Here is a 25,079-nt window from a genome sequence, read left to right as displayed (position 1 = left end):
GTAGCGATGCTCTTCCTCTGCGTTTGAAAGGAAAAGGGTCATTCCTCTGGACACCAAAGTTATATCAAGGATTGTTTCCTGTGCACCTGCTGCTGTGGCCGCTGTGTCCCTCTGCTGTTCGAGTCTCCTCTCGCTCTCCTCTCACACACCTCCATTAAAGACTTCGCGTGTAGCTACTTGTTGAAAGACGAGAGGATCGCGTCCAAGGTTTGACTCTTCACCATTGTGATGGCTCAGCAATTTCCGATATCAATAATTACGAGTGAGTTGAAGACGACTGTCGTCGTTGGTTGCAATTCTCTGCCAAATGCTTGGTTGCTTGAACGAGCTCCGGCCTCATCCTTCGGATGCACAACGAATCAAGCAAGGACGCCTGGCGTTAGTTTGCTTGTTGTTAGACGCACGCATGCACAAACAAACAAGCTGATCTTATACGGTACTGTAAGTGTTTTGTCAGTTGAGTCGTTGACTATTTATTATGTCTGTTCTTAATAACTACTGCACATGTATAGCTACTATAGATGTTTAACTAGTGTAATTACTACTGATGTCCTTACTGCATCCGGATGTCTTTTGTTGTTTTTTTTTTGTCTTGATTGATATGGAGCAGCTGTTATTGTGGATGAAGTTATATGGACAGCACATTATGCAATGCTGCTAAGTGACCGGAAAATGCTGGCTCGAGCAGGTTAACACCGCTTCCCGACGCTTGTCATGTTTCTATATATAATTATAGGTGTTACACATCCTGCATGATAATGATGTTTTGCATTGAATACTCGGGAAAAAGAACGAACGCAAACAAACACAGTAACATACAGACGAAAATGACAGGTAAGTGAAATGAAACAAAATAAAGAATAATCGATACGTAATGAAAGAACGAAATTCAGTGATGCCAGTCTCGTTTTACTGGCGAGCAGCTCTGTAACATTTCGTTCATAGTAATTACTGTGATACAGCAGGCCATCTGTTAGCACCTTTTGAAATGTATCTTGTTTGCTTCCTTCAGATAGTAAGTCACATTATTTAAGCTTAACGTCCAACCTCACGTAAATATATCTTAATGCTGAATCGGATACCGATCGTCACGTCAGTTATGTTGAATCCGCTCTGGATGACTGAAGACGAGACGATAATCTTAGCTTGGTTATTGTCATCCCACGTAACCCCAAATTCAACCTTTCATCTTATGCAGTCTCGTATGGTAACCTTAGTTTAGTTTAGCTGGGAATTAGTTTCAGTTTTCTAATGTATGTAGCTAATTCATGTCACCTTATATGCAGTACGTATTTAGTTCCTTGGTTTCTTAATTGATGTAAATGGTTCGTGTTACCACTTGTAGTCTCATGCGCCCCGCTGTTTTGTGTTACTACAATCGTTTTTTGAATGGTGCATTTTTCAAAGAAAGATTCATACGACGCAGTACTCATTCAATTCGACAGTGAAGGAAAGAATTATGTAGGTGATGAAGGGAGAAAAAACGTGGAAGTTATATGCCATTATCGAGCGTAAATACCCAAGCCCCAAAATTCGAAGAAATAAGAAAAGTCCAACTGTTCTTCTCCCGCGTAAACAGTAAGTTATATTTTAAGTAATCAATCCTACGTCAAAATTGGGCGAAGAAGCGAGGATATCCAAACGGACGCCTGACTTGATTTCATTCCGTTCTTGAACAGAAATTCTCCTGCAATATTTTGCATTCAGATGCGTTGTACTTTATTTTTTCCTGTTCAGTATTTTGTTTAGGGACCCATTAAGAATATTTTTATTTTGTCCACAGTCTATTTTCCATACACTTATATGATGCTTATTTCATAAACGCACAAGGCGTATGCTTGCAAGTGATTAATTAATTTTAGGATAAATGATTAAGCAAATATTTATCTGTCAGTTTTAGTCATTTGAGGGACTGCAGTGTTAGTAAAATAGATGAAAACCATGCAAAGTACAATGACAATACTTTATTATAAATCCCAAGCTGCCATTATACTTACAAAGTTTATTAAAGGTGATTGGTAGCAATATATCTGGAAGTTTTGGCAACTGCATCAAAATACCGAATTGTTATTATTATTATTATTGTGCTATATGGAGGGAAACCATGATTACGTTATACAGATAGGGTGGTAACATCGTTGTCAAAATGACCCCCAAGATTTGTGAAAAGACACCAGATGCTTTGTAAATCCCAAGACAATTATTTTCTCCACAGGATTGGAATAAAGCAATAGAACGACCTTTTTTGTAGCAAGTTTTGTTCTTTAACTATTTACTTCCCCGTAGCGGAGTAGTGCTTTCAGTGGACCTCATGCGGTGCACTGTGGGCATTACATAAGGTTCTTTGCAGCGTGCCACCACTAGCTGCAACTATTTTCTTTCCTTTTACTGTATCTCCTTTCATATTGCTTTTCTTCATCTTACTTTCCGCCCTCTCCTAACACTTGATTCATAGTGCAACTGCGAGGTTTTCCTCTTGTTACATATTTCAAACCTTTTTTGTCAATTTCCATTTCAGCGTCGAATGGCCTCATAGGTCCCAGTGCTTGGCCATTGATGTAAATTCTATATTCTACTCTTAACTATTTACTTAAGCCTGTCTCTTGCTTTTCGAACAGCCTTAGCCTTAGTTTTATTAATTGCGATGGTCCTCCTGTTCTGAGTTTGTTACAAAAAGAAACTATGAAATTAAACGTAAATATGTTTGATGATGCAGTTGGTAACATTATGGCGTACCATATAAGAAGGGACCGAGGTTCGACTCCTGAGCGAGAAGTCCGGAAAGGCTTGTAGTTAGTACTTATTCCACAAAAGGCAATATATATATATATATATATATATATATATATATATAATATATATATATATATATATATATATTGATCGCTTCTTAGCAGAATGCTAGTTCATATAAAAAGTGAAGAAAGAAAGGTAGAGGGTGTACATGCGAAGGATTGGGAGGAGACAAGTGAGTCTTTATGGAAACAAAAGTGGCAATGTACGGCAACATTCCGGAAACACGCATAAGACATGAGGAATGATCCAGAATGGTGTGAGATGTTTGGTCTATTGAAAAGAAGGGAGGATGATAGGTTGGAGAAAACGATGTATAATTCTGAAGTACTGGAAGAAAGTAGGAAAGAAGACAGTTATAAATGCTCGATAGTCAAAGTAGTTTTGGAAGGGTAGAAACCTAATTTCCACGGAGCTCGAATGTTCAGACTAGACTATAGGCAAGGTCCTTCAAATGAACTATATATTTGAAGGACTTTGGATACAGTGTCGTCAAATTACTGCTCGAAAGACTAATGCTATGGATTTTTTTTGCTCTGAGGGTTCATCCACATTCAGCATTAGAGGTATGAGCGTGGTATGGCATGTAGTTTCGTAATTTTTTAGAAGCCACTTTATGTTAGGGGAAATAGATTCACGCTGAACACATACATTAAATATATATATATATATATATATATATATATATATATATATATATATATATATATATATATATATATATATGCTTAAAAAAATCACAGTAGATGCACGTGACTTCATAAGTAAGCGAATGTGGGATTCGCCTATATATATATATATATTATATATATATATATATATATATATATATATATATATATATATATCTATATATATATATAATATATATATATATATATATATATATATATATATATAGTACTGGTCATTTTTGCCAGATACATATGTAATTGTAATAGCCACAATGTCCTCTTTAACTTCTCGATTTTTTGGATAAGCTTTTCACTACAAAGCTTTAAATTTGGATCTTAAGGCTTTGTAGTGACAAGGGTTTCCAAAAAAGCGCGAAGAATTCGAGAAGTTACGAGGGCATTGTGGCTATTCACTGTTATATATACATTCCTAAACCGGCTTCAAAGCAGGCAATTGAATGGCTTTGAATAAATTATGCATTTCTGTTCTTTTTCTTCTATTTTTTTTACCTGTTTAACGCCCACTGATCCTTTGACGTCTGGTGAGACGCTTTAAATCTTGTGTCATTTTGCAGTATGCCCCTGATCCATTATTGGAAACTACAGCAAAATATGACAAACGGAAAATAGCTGACTTCGCGTATTCCTGACCATTTGAAGTGGAAAGAACAAAAATGAATTTCACATTGAGCAACTAATATTTGATTGACACGTCTTCACATTACAGGAAACAAAACAATAACAACAACAACAACAACAACAACAACAACAATAATAATAATAATAATAATAATAATAATAATAATAATAATAATAATAATAATAATTATAACAACAAAATAATAATAATAAATCAGGGTAATCAGAATTCAAACGACGAACAGTTTTCTGCCGAGGGTAACCGGCTAAACGATTGTTGTAAAATCTCACGCACAGTCATCGGGTTCTCATTTGAAGAAACATGATACTCTTACTTGGTCTTCGAAATATTTACCTTGTCACTAAACTCGTACAAAATAAAAGGACGAATCTCGGTCATGCTTTGCAAGACTTGATGAGAGGTAAACATATTAAACTTAATACTTGTTTGTCTTTGCAGAACATGTTCTTATTGATGTTTTGTTATAATGTTATTCAACATTTATAATATCTGTTAACATTATTTGAGAGTTATAATACAAAGGCGGAAGTGCGCAAGGGAATGGTACAGGAGCTACGAACGAACATCTTGAACACTAACACGTGGTGTTTACTGAGAAAAAAGCTGTGGGGCTAGGTTTATTGGGGAGGGGGGGAGGGGGGGTGTTGCCAGGCCTGATCTTGACGGCGGGCAACACTGTTGGGTCCGGCAAGTGGTGTATAACGTTTCCCTCCCAAAATCTGTCCACCTTCTTGCTCATGCTGGTATTGCGTAATCGTACTACTTTCTGTCTACACGATGCAGTCGCATGGCGCATGCTCGGCCGTTTATTAATGAGAGGTGACAGTGCAGTTTAACTTATTACAACTTCATTATCAAGCTCGATGTCATGTGGTATTAGTTACGGGCGTCTGGGCGGCTGCTTCATAAAACAGGAATACGTTCAGTTTTTCTGTAGGAGACACCCTTTGAACTGTTTGCCATTCATCGGTAATTTCTCATATAACCTATTAAAGTGAATGATTCAAGTAGTACTTTGTCATATCCATACTATACTGTTTCGTAGGCCTATGAGTTTTAACAGATCGGGAACAGTCCACTGAACCTCCTTACGAACATTGGCAACAATGCACTGCTGACGCAGCCGCAGCAGTGCTGTCTCACAGCTGAAATTGTCTGCTACTTCTCCCCGTCTCCCACACAGCCACCTTCCTCACTCATTCGGTGGGTCGATATCGTCACAGTGTGGGTAACGTCTGACAGGGCTCCCTGGTCCCAGTGTGCAGTGTGCTTTTTTCCGGTTTCCGTCGTTAGGAGGCAACTGACTTCATCTGAATAGCATTGACTGAACTTCAAACTTCGCCGTGATTATGTTGGAGGATCCGATACAGTGGTGGTGAATCTGGGGAGCACCACACGAGGGGATAGACTCACGTCGCTTTCACAGTCACCGTCTCGTACTTCTACCGTCTGTCTGTCTGCCTGCCACGCGGAACCTCACCACACCGCTCCTGAACTCTCAACTAAATATAACCAACCCATTGCAGCGTCTACCGTAGCCAAGAGTAGACGTCCAGTGGTAGTCCGTCGATCTTGTGGATGACAGGGGCCTCTCCTGAAGGAAGATTATTGTGCGTTGGCCGTTCCCCTCGCAATCGCAGTGTCGTGAAAGCTAATTCGAACCCCATTCCCATTGTCGTATGGTTCTCTTTCCCGAGATTAATTTCCAGTGTCGTTGCTCATCTGGAGTAGATGATGATTAAACTTTGGTTAAGTAAGCTTTGTATGGACTTCATGAGAATGTTTTACGAGTGCAAGTCAACATCTATTTTGTAAACATGTGCTTAGTGAATTCTGAACTGGCTTTTGTGACAAACATTAGGCGTTGTGATTGCATGTTTGTACAGTACTTTGGACCCATGCAGAAGGTAGTGCGCGAAGTTCCTCTTCCAAGGGTGAACAGAGACGTGGACAGTGACGACGGAGGGGGAGCAGGGGCGGGAGTGGGCGTGCGTTCATGATACTGCTGGGGACGCACGCCTTTTTCAACCCGGGGGGCTTCGAGGGGAAGATTCCGCCCTGGATACAGCAACCAAGATAACCTACATTGGTCTTACTCTGAATGTCAGCCGAGACATTCTCCTGATGGAGGTCTGCTGACCCTAGAAGAACCGAGGAGGCATCCTCCGAAGGGCTGTGGTCCGGGGGTCGCCCGCCCCCACCAACCAGGTGTCAGATAGCGACACGCTGCCCCTCTGCCACCTTGAAGAGCAACGGTTTTCTTGTCTGCCGTAAGGACTAGGCCTGTCAAATTTTGGGAGGGACTTTCCAGAGTCGATATTATCGAACAAAAACAGTGTTCAGTGTCTGTCAATTTCGGCAAAGAATAAGCAATCAACCTGACGCAGGTGCACGCACACACACACACTTGACATCTGTGTTGACTTGAGATAATCCAAGTGAGTGGGAATGTGAGATAATTTGGGTGAGAGGGAATTTGAGATTAATCCAAGTGAGAGTCATTGTAAAGTTTCGGTGTTACGCTTCTTGTGAGGTTAAGTAAGTTTTAAGCCCTAAAGTTTGATAAATGAGAAAAAGGAAATTCAACGAGTGAAAGGTACTACATCACAATTACGAGGGAAATTTCGTGCTTAGTGAATAAGGAAAAATTCAGTTGGAATTGCACATCAGGTAATCGGCTAAAATTCATCACAATATGGCTGGCGTGGATAGCCCTTGTCGGGCAGCGCTGAATTTATCTTTTCTGAAAGGGGCCAGACGGCACCCTCACAGGCAGGGGCATTGCCCTACAGGTGTGTATCGCCCTACCACCACGCCAACCCCGACCCCAACCGCAGAGGAACAACAAGCAAGGCTTTTGCCGACCGGAGGTAGGTCTACCGCTATCTTGTCGCCCACGTGTAATTTATTCCACCTAGGATTTTTTCTGTAAGAGTATTTTTAAAGCTTTTCACATTTTTTCTGTCACATGTTTTTAAAGAGGCAGTTGTGCAGCTTCATTATAAATAATCATTGTGGTTTTTCTTTTGTCGTCGTTTGATATTTAGTGCGTAACCTCAAAGTGACAGTTATTGTTCCCAGTGTTTTATTTTGATTTCCCCATTATCGTTGGTGGGTTGATTAGTGTTTCCGTTTGGGTGTTCTTTTATTATATTGCCAGATTTTTTCCGTCCAGTAACATAGTTTAAGCTGAATAAGAAAGCGTCAAAGCGAGGAAAATATGATCGTTCGATTAGCTGTGAAATCATTGGTTACAGGAACAAGTTAAATAATCTTATAGGTTCTCCATGTCGGGTATTGCTTCAAGTACACACACACACACACAGATATATATATATATATATATATATATATATATATATATATATATACATATATATTACTAATAGGACATCATTGAAACTGTGGTATCAAGCGAAGATGTTTAAATTAGAATACAAAGTACCTCTTACAGTCTTTAAAACACTTGATTATGGTGAACCAGCATGACTGAGAAAGTGCAAGCGAAAGCATGCAGGCTATTTGAACCCAGAACAAATTGAATTGTCAGTCAGGTGTGGGAGCTTTTGAACATTGCGCACCAAGACAATACAACAGATTACTGCCTGAAGTGAAGATCATACAAGAAGAAAGCAAATTTGAAACAAGAACTTAAGACTAGCCTACTATTCTGCAGGAGCTACGATACTGACAAGAAAAAACAAAGAGGGAATCATCCTTATGGAGGGTTGTACTAAAACCAAACAAAGTGAACAAAAACAAAGTTTAATGCTTTCCTGGACGGAAACTTGACAATGAGGACTGTCAGCCTAGGAAAGCTTGTAACTAATAAATATCTCCGCTTAAAACCATCCAGTTTCAATGAGGCCCCATTATGCAAATGATGAAGTTTATATATATATATATATATATATATATATATATATATTATATATATATATAGTATGTATGTATATATATATATATATATATATATATATATATATATATATATATATATATATATATATATATATATGTATATATATTAAACTGCAAAATTATGGTAGCTTGCCACTCAGTGATAGCCCAAAGAATGTGCACGAGTATACTATGTGCGCAAAATTCTGCGAGGTGTTACATAAACGTCAGAAAGATTGCTGAGCCAAACCGATGTGTCGTACTATTTAATATCTCGCAATGAACGCTACCTGTAATAGCGCAGGTGATTGGGTCTGTGCCACGTGTCATGTTATATATATATATATATATATATATATATATATATATATATATATATATATAGTGTGTGAGACAGAGCCCCTGTAACTTGTCAGTTTCCTTAGACTTTTCGGATACTCTGTCGCTACAAATATGTGATTTCCGACTAAGAACAAGTGAAGGAGGAACATTTAGTCCCATGGTAGGATTTGAATCCACGCTCACTTGGTTGGAATGAGGTTTTAAGATAAAACCAAAATCCTTATGTTCGAATCTCGTTATCTGTGTAGGTGTCTTCATTTATATTTGAGGTTTTGTAATGGAAAAACAAGAAGCTAAGGTCATGGCTATTACAAACAGTGTCTGTGTGCAGTGGGTGTGTTTGGTTTCTTCGCGAGTGATGATCAACATGTAACTTCCCTGGAAACTTGCTGTTTGTCTTCATGCAAGCCGCCTCTCTCTCTCTCTCTCTCTCTCTCTCTCTCTCTCCTTCTTCTCTCTCTCTCTCTCTCTCTCTCTCTCTCTCATTATTGTTATTATTAATTAATATAAACATGCACCACAAGGCCCTGAGTAAATACTAGCGAAAACCAAGAATTTCGTATTAAGTTTTAGTAGTGAATGTCATATAACAATCGTAATTGCTTGAGGGATTAGTCCGTTGTTGTTGATGGTCAAATTAGTATTTCGGTTATTGTTATTGTTACACAAGTTTTTTTTTTATTATTAGATTGACCCTTACATTATTATTAGTATACATTTTTGTCATATCATGTCGGACAAAATTTATTATTTTTGTTTATACAGAATTTCCTACTCCCTTCAGTTTTCTATAATTAATGTCATGAAAAATGTGCTCGGTATAATTATCCCAGGAACGCCAAACTATCAGAACATGAGTCATGTGTCTGGCCCAACACTTGTATATCAATGCTGTTTTCATTGTCATTGTTTTATTTCACCATTTTAGACTTGCATATCAATGCTAGAGCAATGCTGTTTTCATTGTTTTATTTCATCATTTTTGGGGGTCTCCTTCAAGTTTTTGTAACAATACTGTGGTCAAACTATGTATTGAGGTCCCAAATGCCCTATCCTCTCTACCCCAGACCCTAAGACATGATGGAAAATTACTTAAAAAGTGTCAGGCTGGACCACACAGGAAGCGAGAGAACTTCAGTCCCTTTCAAGACTCGGATAATAACTCCAAATCTTGACATAAGTCATTCTTGTTTATTTACTCTCTGTTCATTTGGCCTAGTCGTTTGTTGCGTCGTATTTTTACTTATATTAGAATTTCACGTTTATGTATATCTAATTATAAACCTTGTCGTTTCATTTTTGTCTGTTTTTATAAACTTTTACCGAAAACCATCACTATTGACCGCTAACTTGCAAAGGGACGCAATATACGGTACTTAGACCTATGTTGGTACCCATATACTCTTAATTTAGACGTATGCTGGTACACACTCCTCAGTAACGTAAGTTACTCAAAGAGTGAAGCAAAAACGACGGCCTTCTGTCGAGCAAGTAGAACGATATACGTCTGAACGTTATTTCTATGGATTCTGTGTATGACTGCTTGGCTTTAGTCAGCAAAATAAATGAAACTCTCTCTCTCTCTCTCTCTCTCTCTCTCTCTCTCTCTCTCTCTCTCTCTCTCTCTCTCTCTCTCTCTCTCTCTTAGTTGGGAGGTAATTACTTTGAATAAAGAGAAGGATGAAGAAAAGGTCAACTAGATTTACTGTATGTTGTCTTTACTACTGGTACTTGGCACTTTATTCCCTGTCATTTACCTCTGAGGGATATTGATCGGAATAAGCATGTCTTTACACCTACCTGCTTAACCTACTGGCACTTCAGAGGTATTACTCTATATGTTTATTTTGGAGAAATCTATTTCCTTTATTATCAATATGGTCACAGATTGTTGTCAAATTGACTAAACGGTAATTCTTGATGGAGACAGTAATGGTGGTAGTATAGGCTATGTTGTGGGTAAACGTAGACAGCCTCATGAAAGCTGAAAATAAAGGCAGATGTAGTTGTTTCTTTTAGCAAAAAAATGATCTCACATTAATTTTTCCAGTCTTGTATGCCATGAGTAAAATCATTCATGCGTACAAATAAGGCACTTGTCAATTGTCCTGTTCAAACTGTATAACTGTATTGTTTTAGGCTGTAATCTAGTTCTTTACCAGTTTGACCTAGGTGTTTGTTATTACACTAGCACGAGGGATTGTGTTAATACAGCCACTGATTTGTGTTGGGAGTTACGAACAATGATATTTTGAAAGTTTTCGGTAAGTTGTTAATAAAAGAGTTATATTATATGGCTGTTTCACAATATTTTCTCTCACAGAAGGCTCCCTATTGTTACCGGAATAAATTGAACAAAACTCATGAGTCTAGGAACTCTGGACTGCATATCCTTAAGTGCCCTTAAAAACATGCTACAGAAAACTGTTTTACATTAACATGGTGATCTGAATACAAGTGGATATAATAACAGACATTCTTAGGTATCCTGTAAACAACAGTTTTTATCCCTTCCGTGAATCTAAATAAAGTATTCTAGGATTTAACATTCGGCAGTTATATCATCTCGTTAATATTTATGGTTGCAGTTTTCGTCATCTTGAGCAATAGGCATCATAATATCTTGGCTGTTAGCTATTGAAATGAGTAACATGCCGTCACTTTGCACTTTTTGTTCGTATAGAAAGACTATCATAACTATTCTGTCTTGCTGACTCAACCAAACTTGCCAGCACATCTTGATCATTAGTGTTCGATGGAGCTATTCTCTCTCTCTCTCTCTCTCTCTCTCTCTCTCTCTCTCTCTCTCTCTCTCTCTCTCTCTCTCTCTCTCTGTGTGTGTGTGTAAATGCACTGCACTTATTATTATTATTATTATTATTATTATTATTATTATTATTATTCGCCGATTTGAATTGTCCTTTCCAGAAAAAAATATGGCTACATTCTACGAATCCAAGCGAAATAACTGGGCTAAGATTGTCGTTATGTCCAAGATTATTACTCTCTCTCTCTCTCTCTCTCTCTCTCTCTCTCTCTCTCTCTCTCTCTCTCTCTCTCTCTCTCTCTCTTAGTTACATACCTGTTTTGTACCACGCACGCAGAAATTCTGCTGGTGATCGTAACCTCGAAGCAGTAAACAGTTGTTACCAAAATGGTGGTAATTATCTTACGTATAGTTTGTATAATACCGAAGACAACAATATGCTCGGATTACAAACCGGATGAGTGAGTACCTGCAACACAATCTTACAGCATGATTTTGGTCCATGACTAAAAATGAATAAAAGAAAGAAAACGCGCCGAAGACTATCAAGTTTTGTGTACATCGTAAAATCAAGGCCACAGAAAAAAGATCTATCTTTCGGTGGTTTCGGTGTTATGATGTATGAGTCACGGCCCATGAAATTTTAATCACGACCCCGGTGGTGGCCTGTTCTGTGTCGTTGTCAGGCACACGGTTATGGCTAACTTAAACCTTAAATCAATTTAAAACTACTGAGGATAGAGGGGGTGCAGTTTGGTATGTTTGGTGGTCGGATCAATATACCATATTGGCGCCTCAGTGGCGTGGTTGGTATGATGTTGGCGTCCTACCTCGGTGGTCGCGGGTTCGATTCTCTGCCCATTCCAATGAGGAGCGAGAGATGTGTATTTCTGGTGATAGAAGTTCACTTTCTACGTGGTTCGGAAGTCACGTCAAGCCGTTAGTCTCGTTGCTGAATAACCATTGGTTCCATGCAACGTAAAAGCACCATACAAACAATATACCATATTTGCAGCCCCCTTAACCACAATAGTTTTTAAATCAAGATCTGGGGGCAGACGGATAGACATAGCCATCTCGATAGTTTTTTCTTACAGGAAACTACAAATCGGAATCCCTGCGTGGGATTTTGTGCAATCCAGTGGATCACCAACAAACAAATCGGGACACAGTCTTGATCTCCTGCAGTTGCCAGTAAGCCCAATTTGAGAGTTTGTGAAGGCCCCTGGCTTCCCTGGGAGATTAAGGGCTTTGGCAAATTCCTCGCAGAATGTTTTAATGGAATTGCTGTCGGGATTTCGCGCGAATACCCGGACTCCGCAATGATATTATCCGTAGGGAGGAAGTGCCGTCAGTTAGTCTCACGCGGTGCACTGTAGGCATTACTTGAGGTTATGTACAGCGTCCCTTCAGCCCCTAGCTGGAACCCCTTTCGTTCCTTTTACTATACCTTCTTTCATTCTCCTTTTTTTTTCATTTTGCTATCCAACTTTTCCTAACTATTGTTGTTTCATAGATGTTCCTCCTGTTACACCTTTCAAACCTTTCTACTTCAATTTCTGTTTCCTCACTGAATGACCTCATAGATCCCAGTGCTCAATGGAACGAGTCTTTCTGCGAGCCGTGTCGAAACCCGAGACCTGCATTATATACGTCAGGGCGCTGTGATGATGATCACTGTCATAGAGCTTTCATTAAACTGGAAACAAAACCGTCGCTATAGAGTTCGTTATGAAACAGGTGGCCATGTTTTGTTTTTGCGTTGTTTCAAGAGTCAAGTCCTGTGGGACGGATAACTTACTCTCTTTAGGGAGGCAGTGCCGGCAGATTTCGTGAAACCACGAAGGAAAGTGAAACAGTGGAGAGCTGCGAGATCTTTCGATTCAGGGTCGTTTACTTAGCTAAGTAAAGGACCCGCAGTATACCTCATGTCGTTCAATGTAGGCATTACTTGAGTATTTCGTAGTTTAACCAGGTCACTGAGCTAATGAACATCTCTCTTAGGGTTGGATATTTTTGACGTGGCTTCATTGTCCCCCTGTGCTTGTGACCTTTGGCCTCAAGTTCTAATATTTCATTCATTCACGGACAACCTATTGTCCTTGTCTACCCAAAGCTCGATGGAGATAAATGAAAACACTATCTTAATTGTATGAAGGCTTGTAGGAACTGTTACCTTTGTTGTTATTGATATCGTTGTCATTTTATTGTGATGTAGCTGCAGAAACTTACGTCTACGCACATGAGATGAAAATGAAGTCCGCGGTATCGTTTGCATTATACTGCATATCGGCCCCAAGTGCAGTGACGGATTCGAAACAGATTTCGTGAAATAAATAATATAAAAATATGATACGGGTATAAAAATGTATCCATATTTCAACTTTGAAAGAATGATTACGAGCGCGCACACGCAAACACTATCTATATATACAATATATTATATAAATGAAGGTAGAAACCACGAAGGAAAGTGAAACAGTGGAGAGCTGCGAGATCTTTCCTATCAGGGTCGTTTACTTAGCTAAGTAAGGACCCGGAGTCGAAAGATCTCGCAGCACTCTACTGTTTCACTTTCTTTCGTGACTTATACCTTTAATTATAATATATTCATTTCGATCCAAATTTTCGTGATTCAATTATACACACACACACACACACACACACACACACATATATATATATATATATATATATATATATATATAATATATATATATATATATATGTGTGTGTGTGTGTGTGTGAGTATAAAGGTATAAGCCACGAAGGAAAAATAAACAACGGAGTTTCTGCATGATCTTTCGACTCGACGTCCTTTACTCAGCAGATAAACTCCTGATAAAGGACGTTGATCGAAAGATCTTGCAGAAACTATGTTTGTTTATTTTTCCTTCGTGGCTTATACCTTTATACTCACACACACACACACACACATATATATATATATATATATATATATATATATATATATATATATATATATATATATGTGTGTGTGTGTGTGTGTGTGTGTGTGTATAATTGAATCACGAAAATTTGGATCGAAATGAATATATTATACTTAAAGGTATAAGCCACGAAAGAAAGTGAAACAGTAGAGTGCTGCGAGATCTTTCGACTCCGGGTCCTTATACCTTTATTTATGGATTTATCACGTTCTAAACTTTCGTGATTCAGTTTATACACACACACACCACACACTATATATATATATATATATATATATATATATATATATATATATATATATATATATATATATATATATATAATATATTTGTGTGTGTGTGTGTATCTATATTTATCTATCTATCTATCTATATATATATATGTATATATAATATATTATATATATATATATATATTATACATATACACACATTAAGCTATAATGTCCTTTAATATCCAATTTTCTCTACCTCGGGATAATATATTTTCATGTATGTTAACCGAAGGGAAATTTCTTAGTTGATAATAATTTCGTCCTCCCGTGGATTCCAACCAGCGCTCAGAGTGTTGATAAATCAGGCCGAGTGGATAATGTCACTGCAGTCCTGATTTCTCCTCACTCTGACCGCTGGTTCGAATCCACGGGAGGACGAAATTATTATCATCTAAAAAATTCCTAATCGGTTAACTATATGAAATATATTAATTCCGAGGTAGAGCAAATTGGATATTAAAGGACATTCGTAGCTTAATGCATGTATATATGAAATCACGGTGATGTGATAATAATTCATATATATGTATATATATATATATATATATATATATATATATATATATATATATATATATATATATATATTATATATATATATATATATATATATATATATGTATGTATATATAATATCACCTCTTAAAGTAACTCCCTTGTTTGCAGGTTCTTGATTGTTTATTGTGGCAATTTCATTTATTTATATATATATATATATATATATATATATATATATATATATATATATATATGTGTGTGTGTGTGTGTGTGTGTGTGTGTATTATATATATAAACCCTTTTTAAAGTAGCTCCATTGTTTGCAGGTTCTTGATTGTTTATGGTGGCCAATATGGTCTTGTTTTATTTCTTTGAGATAAATGCAGTAGTAAATAACATCTTATAAAGAATAGATACCAGGAAATTCTGTCATTCCTGGTTCCTGAACTTGTCCCCGTGGTAAATTATACACTCGCATTATGCAGAGAAACTTTGAACTTGAACCGTAACAAAGTTTGCCCCTGAACTTGATTGTTGGAAGGTTTGGCGCTGTTGTTTTCAATTCTTGTCTCGGCTCTGCTAATTGGAATGGCTATGTTTGAAGCGTTTTTTTTTTTTTTATCCCATTTTGTACTGCTTATTTTGACTCTCCCTGCTAATTTGTGTTTCTTTTCATTTCAAGTTATGAGTCTCTTACGCCTTTTGAGTAAGAGAGAGAGAGAGAGAGAGAGAGAGAGAGAGAGAGAGAGAGAGAGAGAGAGCTTTTACGAAGAAACTCGACATACAGTAATATCCCAAGTGAATAATGAAATGGCCACGCTTCAGAGAACCGTAATACATTCTATACCTTTCCTGATCAGCGTGCAATTGCAACCATAGTGAATTCTACAGTAGATGTTGCCTCTTGTAGTAAATTACGATAAATCATTTTGCTTTTATACCGTATGGTGAGAGTCTTTCCTGATAATTTCAAGATTTATGTGAATATCGTATTTTAAGGTTTTGAAGTTATCTTAGACTATAATATTTCTTCGAGGTTATTATCTGTGTGATATTTACGGTCTTTTGTTTTATGTTTTTAATAATTATCCCCTACGAGCTTGTACTATACGCATCCCAAAAGGCGGATACGTACCTGGTTTAAAACGGTTGGGTTCACTACCTAGGAAAGATTATTATTATTATTATTATTATTATTATTATTATTATTATTATTATTATTATTATTATTATTATTATTATTATTATTATTATTATTATTTTCACCAAGCCGAAATAGCCAGTTTACCCGAGGGACGAAAGCTAAGTCATGTGAAAAGACAATTACTTCCACGCAGATGAACCTCCCGATTAGAGTCGTCTTTGTAAGATGGAATTTTCACCCCCCCCCCCCCCTTTTCCCGAACTGGAAGAGTAGGTCTCTCTCTCTCTCTCTCTCTCTCTCTCTCTCTCTCTCTCTCTCTCTCTCTCTCTCTCTCTCATTGACTGAGACATGCGCTTATCTTTACATAAACATGTTGTGCTTCAGAGCGCCAATCTCTCTCTCTCTCTCTCTCTCTCTCTCTCTCTCTCTCTCTCTCTCTCTCTCTCTCTCTCAATATATTCTGAGAATGTATATTGAGTTGTAATTTTATAATCATCTGTAATCAGCTTATTCTTTCCATGGTCGTTTTAGGTGGCCAGTCTCTTTCCCTGTAGGTATAACTTTTAATGGACAATTCCCTGCTTTCGAGCTGTTGGTCCCTCATCTTTTGTAAAACAGCTCAAAATATATACCCTTGTTCTGGTAGGCCCACTATTTCTTCCACTGCGTTGGATTTCCGGTACATCTGTTCCTTTGTAATCCCCGTCTGTGAATTATACGAGAATTTTTGTAAAGTTCTTTTTATGTTTCTATCTGTCTTCTTAGTAAAGGAGGACAGGGAGTAAGTCGAAAGGTTCAGAAACACTGTTGCGTTCAACTCTTCCCTTCGTGGAATTTGTTTATACGTTCATCACGTTTCATATCTTCGTGATTCAGATGTGTGTATGTGCGCGAGCGTTCCAGTAATTTAGGAAGGCCTTGCCATCGCGCCCAATTGCCTGGCAGGTAGATAAATCACAGCTTCAATCGACTGAAGAAATGCGTTACAAGGAAAATGCTACGTCATTTCCCGGGATGCTATTGATGTAAGCACCTTGCCATTAGCTCTCTCTCTCTCTCTCTCTCTCTCTTCTCTCTCTCTCTCTCTCTCTCTCTATATATATATATATATATATATATATATATATATATATATATATTTTTGTGTACATATATATATAATACATACTATGTATATATGTAAATGTGTGTGTATGTACATTTTTCTATGTTAAGATTCATAATATGTTGTCTTGTATTTTTAGGGGTCCTTTCCAACGTGCCAGTGACTAAAAACACTCGATTACCCACCAGATAAATACATCAGTGTCACAAGACAAATGGTCCATATTACAGTGTCATTATCCAGGATCCTGGTCCATATCTTTAATGGTAGTGATGTAAGCATCCTACCAATAGCTCTCTCTCTCTCTCTCTCTCTCTCTCTCTCTCTCTCTCTCTCTCTCTCTCTCTCTCTCGTGTGCAGAGTTACATGTTTACTAATTCGTGTAATAAATATTTTGTGTTGCCCAAATGGATAACAAATATCGAGAACATGTCAGTGCGTTAAAAAGTAGTGATACTCTTATAACTTAAACCTTTCCAGCATTGACTACAATAAAAAAAATAATGATGATTGATTATTGATGTATAAAAAAAAAATGGCGACGATGAATCCCAAAAATTGGACAGCAAAAGAGTTACCTCCTCCTCCACGATTGTGTTCGATACATTACAATGTATATTTTAGAGAGTAAATCATTTACATCAATACCGACAGGAAGAACAGCTAATATATCATCAACATAACGATACCACTTTACAGGAATATAAATGATATTAGGTAAGTAGCGTTTTTCAAAGAATTCCATGTACATTTCGAGAGTAGTGGTGATAAAGGATTTCCCATTGCCATGCCAAATATTTGTTGATAAAATTCACCATTGAATATAAACTTACAATCACAAATGCACAAACTCGTTAGTGAAATAATGTGACTTATAGGGAGAGGTAATTCATGCTGAGTTAGTTCATTACTAAGATATTCTAAAATAGAGTCTATAGGGACTTTAGTAAAAAGAGAACATACATCAAAACTAACGAATCTATCAGTAGGGCAAAGAGCAATTTTGTTTAATTTATCAACTAAATCTAAAGAATTATATATATGAGAATCGGAGATGGTTCCAAGTAACGGGGACAAGATCTTAGTGATATATTTCGAAAGTTTATATGAAATTGAACCAACAGTACTGATAATAGTATTTATAGGGCCATGATATGTCAGCACTGATCTACTTCACACCCAGCTAATTTATATTTTTATTTGACCGAGGAAATACCGTAGTTTTTTTGTTAAGACAGTTTTGAGTTTTCCATGTAATTGCGAATGATTGAAGATTATCGGTACGGTCGTATTTGTAGCAGAATTATCGGTACGTCAATTATTTGTACAGAAATTACTTGGATTCTGATTTGACGATGCAGTCATGCTTTGCAAAAACACTTGGAAAATAATCCTTCGCCTCTGACTTGAGTTTATCTTCGAATGGAGCTAGCCGCTCGATTTACCTCTTAAATATCTAAATGGTACAGGCTACATAGGCCTAACCAAATCTGAAAGTGGATAATGCTGAACTAGTTTTATTCACTACAATTTAAGCTGGTCCATCTTGTCCTGTCACCGTTCAGTTTTAGTTTTCTTGTAATTGTCTTTGTGGCATTTATTTATTTATTTATTTATTTATTTACTTTGGGTTTTTAAGAGGCATTTTATCGTCCTTTCTCTAAAGTGGAGTAGTGCCGTTAGTGCACATCACGCGGTGCACTGTAGGCATTATTTAATGATCTTTGCAAAGTCCCTTCAACCCCTACCTACAACATTTCTTTTCATGTACTTCTTTTCATATTCTCTTTCCTCCATCTGACTTTCCATCCTCTCCTAATAATTGACTCGTAGTGCAACTGCCAGTTTTAGTTTTCTATAAATGAAAACAGTCTGTCCATCCGTCCACCCTCGGATCTAAAAAAAAAAAAAAAAAAATACTGAGGCTAGAGGGCAGTAAATCGGCATTTTTATCATTCACCCTCCAATCATCCAACAGACAAAATTGCAACCGTCTTGTCTCAGTAGCTTTTATGTAATCTGATGTTAAAGTTACCCATGATCGTGCATCTGGCAGCGCTTTCCGGACCCATAGGAGGCATCCTCACTCTACTGCATCTGGTGAGCAACTGGAGGGCTGCCGGTCATAGTTGATGCTGAGCATTATACGTTGTACAGAAAACTCGAATGCCGAAGAAGCATTTTTTTTTTTTTTACTTAGTTTCCTTCTGTTACACCTTTCTAACCTTTTCATTATTGTAGTATTTCCTCGTACTTACGTTTTATTGATTAATCTTGCATTAGTTTGTTTTTCTTCCGAGTTTGGAGTTTTCCTCTTTTTTTTTTTTTTTTTCAAACTGGAGAAGGCGGGACATTTTTCCGGTGGATTGTGAAAGCATATTATGTAAACCATGCGTAGGCCTATATGAGGAGTTACGTGTTCTGCCATAATCTAGATAGAAAGTGGCACGTGGTCGCTTATATTACGGATTAGTATTTATCTCGTGGGGGCTTGTGCCGTCAGTGTACCTCAAGCGGTACACTGTATGCATTACTTAAGGATCTTTGCAACGTCCTTTTGGGAACCCCCCTAGCTGCAACCCCTCTCATTTCTTTTCATGTACCCCCTTTCATATTTTCGTTCCTCCATCTGACTTCCCACCCCCTCTAACAATTGTTTCCTTGTGCAACTGCTTTGAGGTTTTCCTCCTTTACAACCTCCTTTAATGTCAATTTCCCTTTCAGCGAAGAATAACCTCATAGGGTCCCAGCACTTGGCGTTTGTTCTGAATTCTATTTTCAATGCTAGTATTCAGTTACGGATCATTTACGTCTTTGGAGCGTTTTAGTATTCTGTGAACACTCGGTCGTGCGTTGAACTCATCTGTCAGTCAGTGCATTCGATTTGAAATTTTTGTTGGCTTAGGTCAGTGTATGAAGTCTGTCTCTGTGAGTGAGTTGGGATGCTCTTTCTCTCTCTCTCTCTCTCTCTCTCCTCTCTCTCTCTCTCTCTCTCTCTCTCTCAATCCGTCTGCAACTCGTTCAATTTACTCCATGGCACCTTTCCTTTTGGCTACTTTTCCACTCCCCATTTTATCTCGTTTTTTTTTAAGTTTCATTTTTTCTCACTAATTTCCTGTTGGTTTTTATCTTTTTTCTTTGCCGTTCCCGCCTTTTTTTTTTTTTTTTTTTTTTTTTTTTTTTTTTTTTTTTTTTTTTTTTTTTTTTTTTTGGCGCGCGCGTTCCCTCGCTTTCCGAGAGTCATTTATTTCCCTCGTGCGTGCGTAAGTTTGTGCTCGGTTACCGCACCATTTTCTTTTGCTCGGGGATCAAGAAAAAGTGAGATGACGTACGAAGAATCGATGTTCGCTTGAACGTCTGTCGTGTCTTTGTTACTTTGAGAGAGAGAGAGAGAGAGAGAGAGAGAGAGAGAGAGAGAGAGAGAGAGAGAAGCTTGATCTGCGCTGACTTTGTGTCTGTAGTCTAGAACGAACCGGTTCATGCCCTTCTGATTTAAGTGTTAAGGTGGTGAATGTATGTTAGGGGTTAAGAATTAGATTCAGTATTGAAATTATATTCTCTCTCTCTCTCTCTCTCTCTCTCTCTCTCTCTCTCTCTCTCTCTCTCTCTCTCTCTCTCTCCATTTCACACTTTCCATGATATGGGCGAGTGTGTGAAAGGAATTTGTTCTCGGTAGTCGGGAACAAGACGTTCAGCTAATAAATTTAGTCTCGTGAATTCCAGCTAGTATTCTAAAACGCCTTATGCAAAATAATGAATATAGAAAATGTTTTTTTTTTTTTTCTCGTATAAAATAAAGAAAAATACGACTGACTCGTGAGCGCTTCATTAAGTAGGGATTTTTTTTACCTTGATTTTTTTTTTATTTTTTTTTAGGGTTTCAACCAAGGGAAATCAACCATGACTTTTCTTTATGTAAATTTACCCCACCCTCTCTCTCTCTCTCTCTCTCTCTCTCTCTCTCTCTCTCTCTCTCTCTCTCTCTCTCTCTCGTTTGCCCTTTTCAAATCGTTTTTCAAACCCTCTGACGTTTGGTACCACCTCCTGGGGTTGGCCCGCCATCCATTCATCTTTTCTTTATCCTTCTTTAGTTTGTTTGTTGAATTTTTACTTATATTTTCGATTTTAGATATTTCAGATGGCTCTCAGTCTTTTGTTAATTATTGGTCGGCGAAAGGGTGTGTCAAATGAACTATAGTAGATTCACACCAACCGTGCATTTGATGTCTAGACCAGTCTATTACGACGCTCCTGATTGGCTGTTGATAAGCCAGTCACAGGGCTGGAAACACTCAGTCTCTCGAGAGTTCACATAAGCAGGATGTATGTTCCACCTCCCCTCAGCTTTCTTAAGAAAGGTGGAATATACATCCTGCCTATGTGAACATTCTCGAGAGATTTTCCAGCCCTGTGACTGGCTTATCAACAGCCAATCAAGAGCGTCGTAAGGGACTGGCCTAGACATCAAATGCACGGTTGGTGTGAATCTACTATAGCTTCTTTCAGGTAGAAGACCCATATGCCCGAGCCTCGATCCTGACGAGGAAGGACGAATGGTCTTGCTCCCTGGGAACTAATATAGGCCTTTGTTAACCTTAGTTGTGGAGAGAGAGAGAGAGAGAGAGAGAGAGAGAGAGAGACATCCTCTGTACAAGCTCAGAGTATCGACTTATTGGAAAAATCGTTGTTACATTTAGATAAGTCTAGGAACCTTTACTAATAAGAGTTATTGTCAGTTAATTTTCCTATGAAATAAAAGATGACCAGCAGCTTCCAGATGACCATACCATAAGCGCCTTGAAGATAAGATATGTAGATCGGCAGGTGATTAGTATTAAAATGTGCAAATTCCTGATCTTTTGTGCCAAAGATGTGACCGTTGTTATGAAGGCGAGGTAATGGGGAAATTCCATTAAAGGATGAAATTATAGACCATTTTTTAACCCAGAAAGAAGAGAGACCTGCGAAGAAAACCAACCGCCCTCTGGGCGCAGGATTGACCTGAGAGGAATTGAACGTAACCTCATCTAACCTCCTAGAACCCCAGAATGTTTTCAGTCGAATAGCACAGCCTTTCAGCTGTTTTTTAGACATTGTGTTTTTTGTTAGTATGCATTTTATGGACTTTATCTCCTCTTTGCAGTAACAGTGAGTTAACAATTTCTAAAATATTGCCCCACAAGTTCTAGACGTAGTAAATGCTAGCTGTCATGTTTAATACCCAATTATCAAGGCTGGGACCTTGACATTGCTCGTCAAGGCTCGTCATTTGAAGGTATGTTTGATAAAAGCAGGGTCCTACATAAGAGATCAGCTTCTTGTGCGTTGAAGTAGACACTTTTAGTGACGAAACCTTGTACATTTGGTCTCACGGTCAATCATTTCGACTGTCAGTCGTTGGAGATGACCGTCAAGAATGAATCTCTCTCTCTCTCTCAGTGTGTGTGTGTGTGTGTGTGTCGAGAGCTGGCTTATGTTGTTCGAGATCTTTGCGAATAATTCAAGAGTCAAGTGTGCTTTAAAGATGGTTGGTCAATGACTGATATTGTTGTCACTACCGGTGGTGATTTGTCTTCTTGGGCGCGGCAGGTCTATTTGTCTATATAACAATTCCGCTGGTATAGTGGTTAGTGTCGCGGCATGCCACTCAGATGTCGTGGGTTCACGTCTCCCCCAGGGCGATGAAAAATCACCGACTCTGTATCATGATCAGTTACTGGTACAGTGTGGGGTCTGCGGTGGAAGGTTGAAACCAGCATTCTTTGGAAGCTTGAATTTCAAGTCAGTGAACTAATATTAATAGTAATAACATTGTTTTTGTAGCGTTTTTATGAGAATCTTTGCTCTTGTACTGTCTTGTCTTTTAATTGTTCCCCAGTTTCAATGTAATAGAAATAATGGACGTAATTGTTCTGTTTGGAACTTTTGTTATTCAGAGATTTTGCAAATAACGATATATGTGTAGTAATGCTGATGATAATGCCAACGATACTGTTCTTAGTCGAACTCATGTCATTTACGTCATGCTGGTTTCTAATGATAGTATTTATACAGGAAATACATTCTGGGAGTTTATCTACAGAGCAAGTTGTTCACGAGGAAAATAATCCTCTTAGTGCTTCCGTTTTCGTCATCAGAAACATGAATCGTTATGAATAACACTTTAAAAAAAGAACATTATATGAGAAGGAGGAACAGCGAAGGTGAATTGATATCCCCTACAGCACCCCACTTTTTTAATGCGGATTAAATTTGCATCTGCTCTGTTCGTGAATAATTTCATTGAACTACATAGTCAGTGAGAATGCTAGCGCTATACTCACTTGAAATGTTGTGTATATATATATATATATATATATATATATATATATATATATATATATATATATATATATATTCTGTTATAACAGAATTCCATCAAATAAAATGGAGCCCATAAAACACCAAAATATAGAGAGAAATACCATATTTCAGAGACTGCTGTCGCCCTCTTCAGGTAGATGAAAGAGAAAAGTTACATAAAAGGTGGTATTTATACCAAGAGGTCCATCCACAGGTAAGCCAATTTAGGTCACTCCCGCTGATAATCTTCCTTTAATCTTCTTAAGCGTCGGTTGAATGAAAATCTTGTCGATGACAACTGAATCTCATGCTCCCTTTGAGATGTTCATTACCTGCCTCTCTTTAATCAAGGCTGATTCCATCATTTGACTCTTGTACCGGCAGTTGCTGCTATAAATTATATGTGACAAATTCCAGTTTATTATGTGGTTATGTTCATTTATATGGTTGAAAATAGCTGAGTTTTGTTGGGAAGTGATTTTCCTATAAATCCGATGTAAGATTGGTCACAGTCCAGGCATGGGATTTTGTAAATGCCTGTGTCCTTGGGAAATGTCTATTGGCTGACGTTAATCAGGGATTTGGCTAAGATATTTGGGTAAGTAAATGCAGAAGGGTTAGATTTTCCGAGGGTCTGGGTCACTGTCTTAATCCTGTCCAGGTGTAGAATTTTAATTTTTTGTTGGGTGTGTCTCTGGTCTTGTCTTGAGGGGGTCGGTAGAAAATGAATATCTCAAAGGGAGCATGGGACTCAGATGTCACCGACAAGATTTTCATTCAACCGACGCTTAAGAAGATTAAAGGAGGATTATCAGTGGGAGTGACCTAAATTGGCTTACCTGTGGATGGACCTCCTGGTATAAATACCACCTTTTCTGTAACTTTTCTCATTCATCTACCTGAAGAGGGAGACAGCAATCTCTGAAATATAGTATTTCTCTCTCTATATTTTGGTGTTATTATGGGCTCCTTAGACACAGGGTTAAATGATTAACACAGACAGAGAGAGAGAAAGAGAGAGTTTTCGCGGACGTGGATAACCTTTCGCGAGTAAACCCTCCTTTTCCTCATGAAATCGCAAAGCTGTAGCCCAGGACCGGGTAAATCCAGCTCTCTCTCTCTCTCTCTCTCTCTCTCTCTGACTCTGACGGACATGCTCCCTATTTTCGGAACGGTCGGGGAACATTGAGACCAACGCTAATCGAATGGGAAAGGTCGCTTGTGACGTCATTTGCACTTGTCTCCGGACTGTTAATTTTGAATCTCTCTCTCTCTCTCTCTCTCTCTCTCTCTCTCTCTCTCTCTCCTGTGTTTGTGTTTTACCGAGTAGCACTTATTGAATTCGTAAGAATATTAATTGTACTGAAATTTAAATCTCGGTACCAGTCCCTGTTACAACCACGGATTTAGTTTATAAAGTAATTGGGCACATCACTAGGGTTAATTGCAGTGTATATATATTATATATATATATATATATATATATATATATATATATATATATATATATATATATATAATATGTATAAGTGTAAATACTATGTATATATATGTATATATAAATCTATATATATATCATATATATTATTATCTATCTATCTATCTATCTATATATATATATATATAT

The 25,079-nt window shown here is 37.8% G+C and overlaps 1 protein-coding gene across 5 annotated transcripts in view; it reads left to right on the top strand.

The window, feature by feature from the left end:
- Positions 1-213: 213 nt before the first annotated feature.
- LOC135205477 (polyamine-transporting ATPase 13A3-like) overlaps positions 214-25,079 on the top strand; it is a 171,529-nt gene continuing 146,663 nt past the window's right edge. The window contains exon 1 of one of the 5 annotated variants that reach the window (XM_064236176.1): positions 214-262. In XM_064236176.1, coding sequence (XP_064092246.1) covers positions 229-262 — 34 coding nt within the window. In that variant the 5' untranslated portion in view covers positions 214-228. Of the gene's footprint in view, positions 263-5,265; positions 6,999-25,079 lie in introns of those variants that run through there. The other 4 variants (XM_064236173.1, XM_064236172.1, XM_064236175.1 and 1 more) reach the window with 4 other exon arrangements.

Source organism: Macrobrachium nipponense, chromosome 24 (assembly GCF_015104395.2).
Source record: "Macrobrachium nipponense isolate FS-2020 chromosome 24, ASM1510439v2, whole genome shotgun sequence".
NCBI classification, from domain to species: domain Eukaryota; kingdom Metazoa; phylum Arthropoda; class Malacostraca; order Decapoda; family Palaemonidae; genus Macrobrachium; species Macrobrachium nipponense.
Note: the sequence above shows the minus strand (reverse complement) of the source record. Positions and strands in the feature narration are given on the sequence as shown.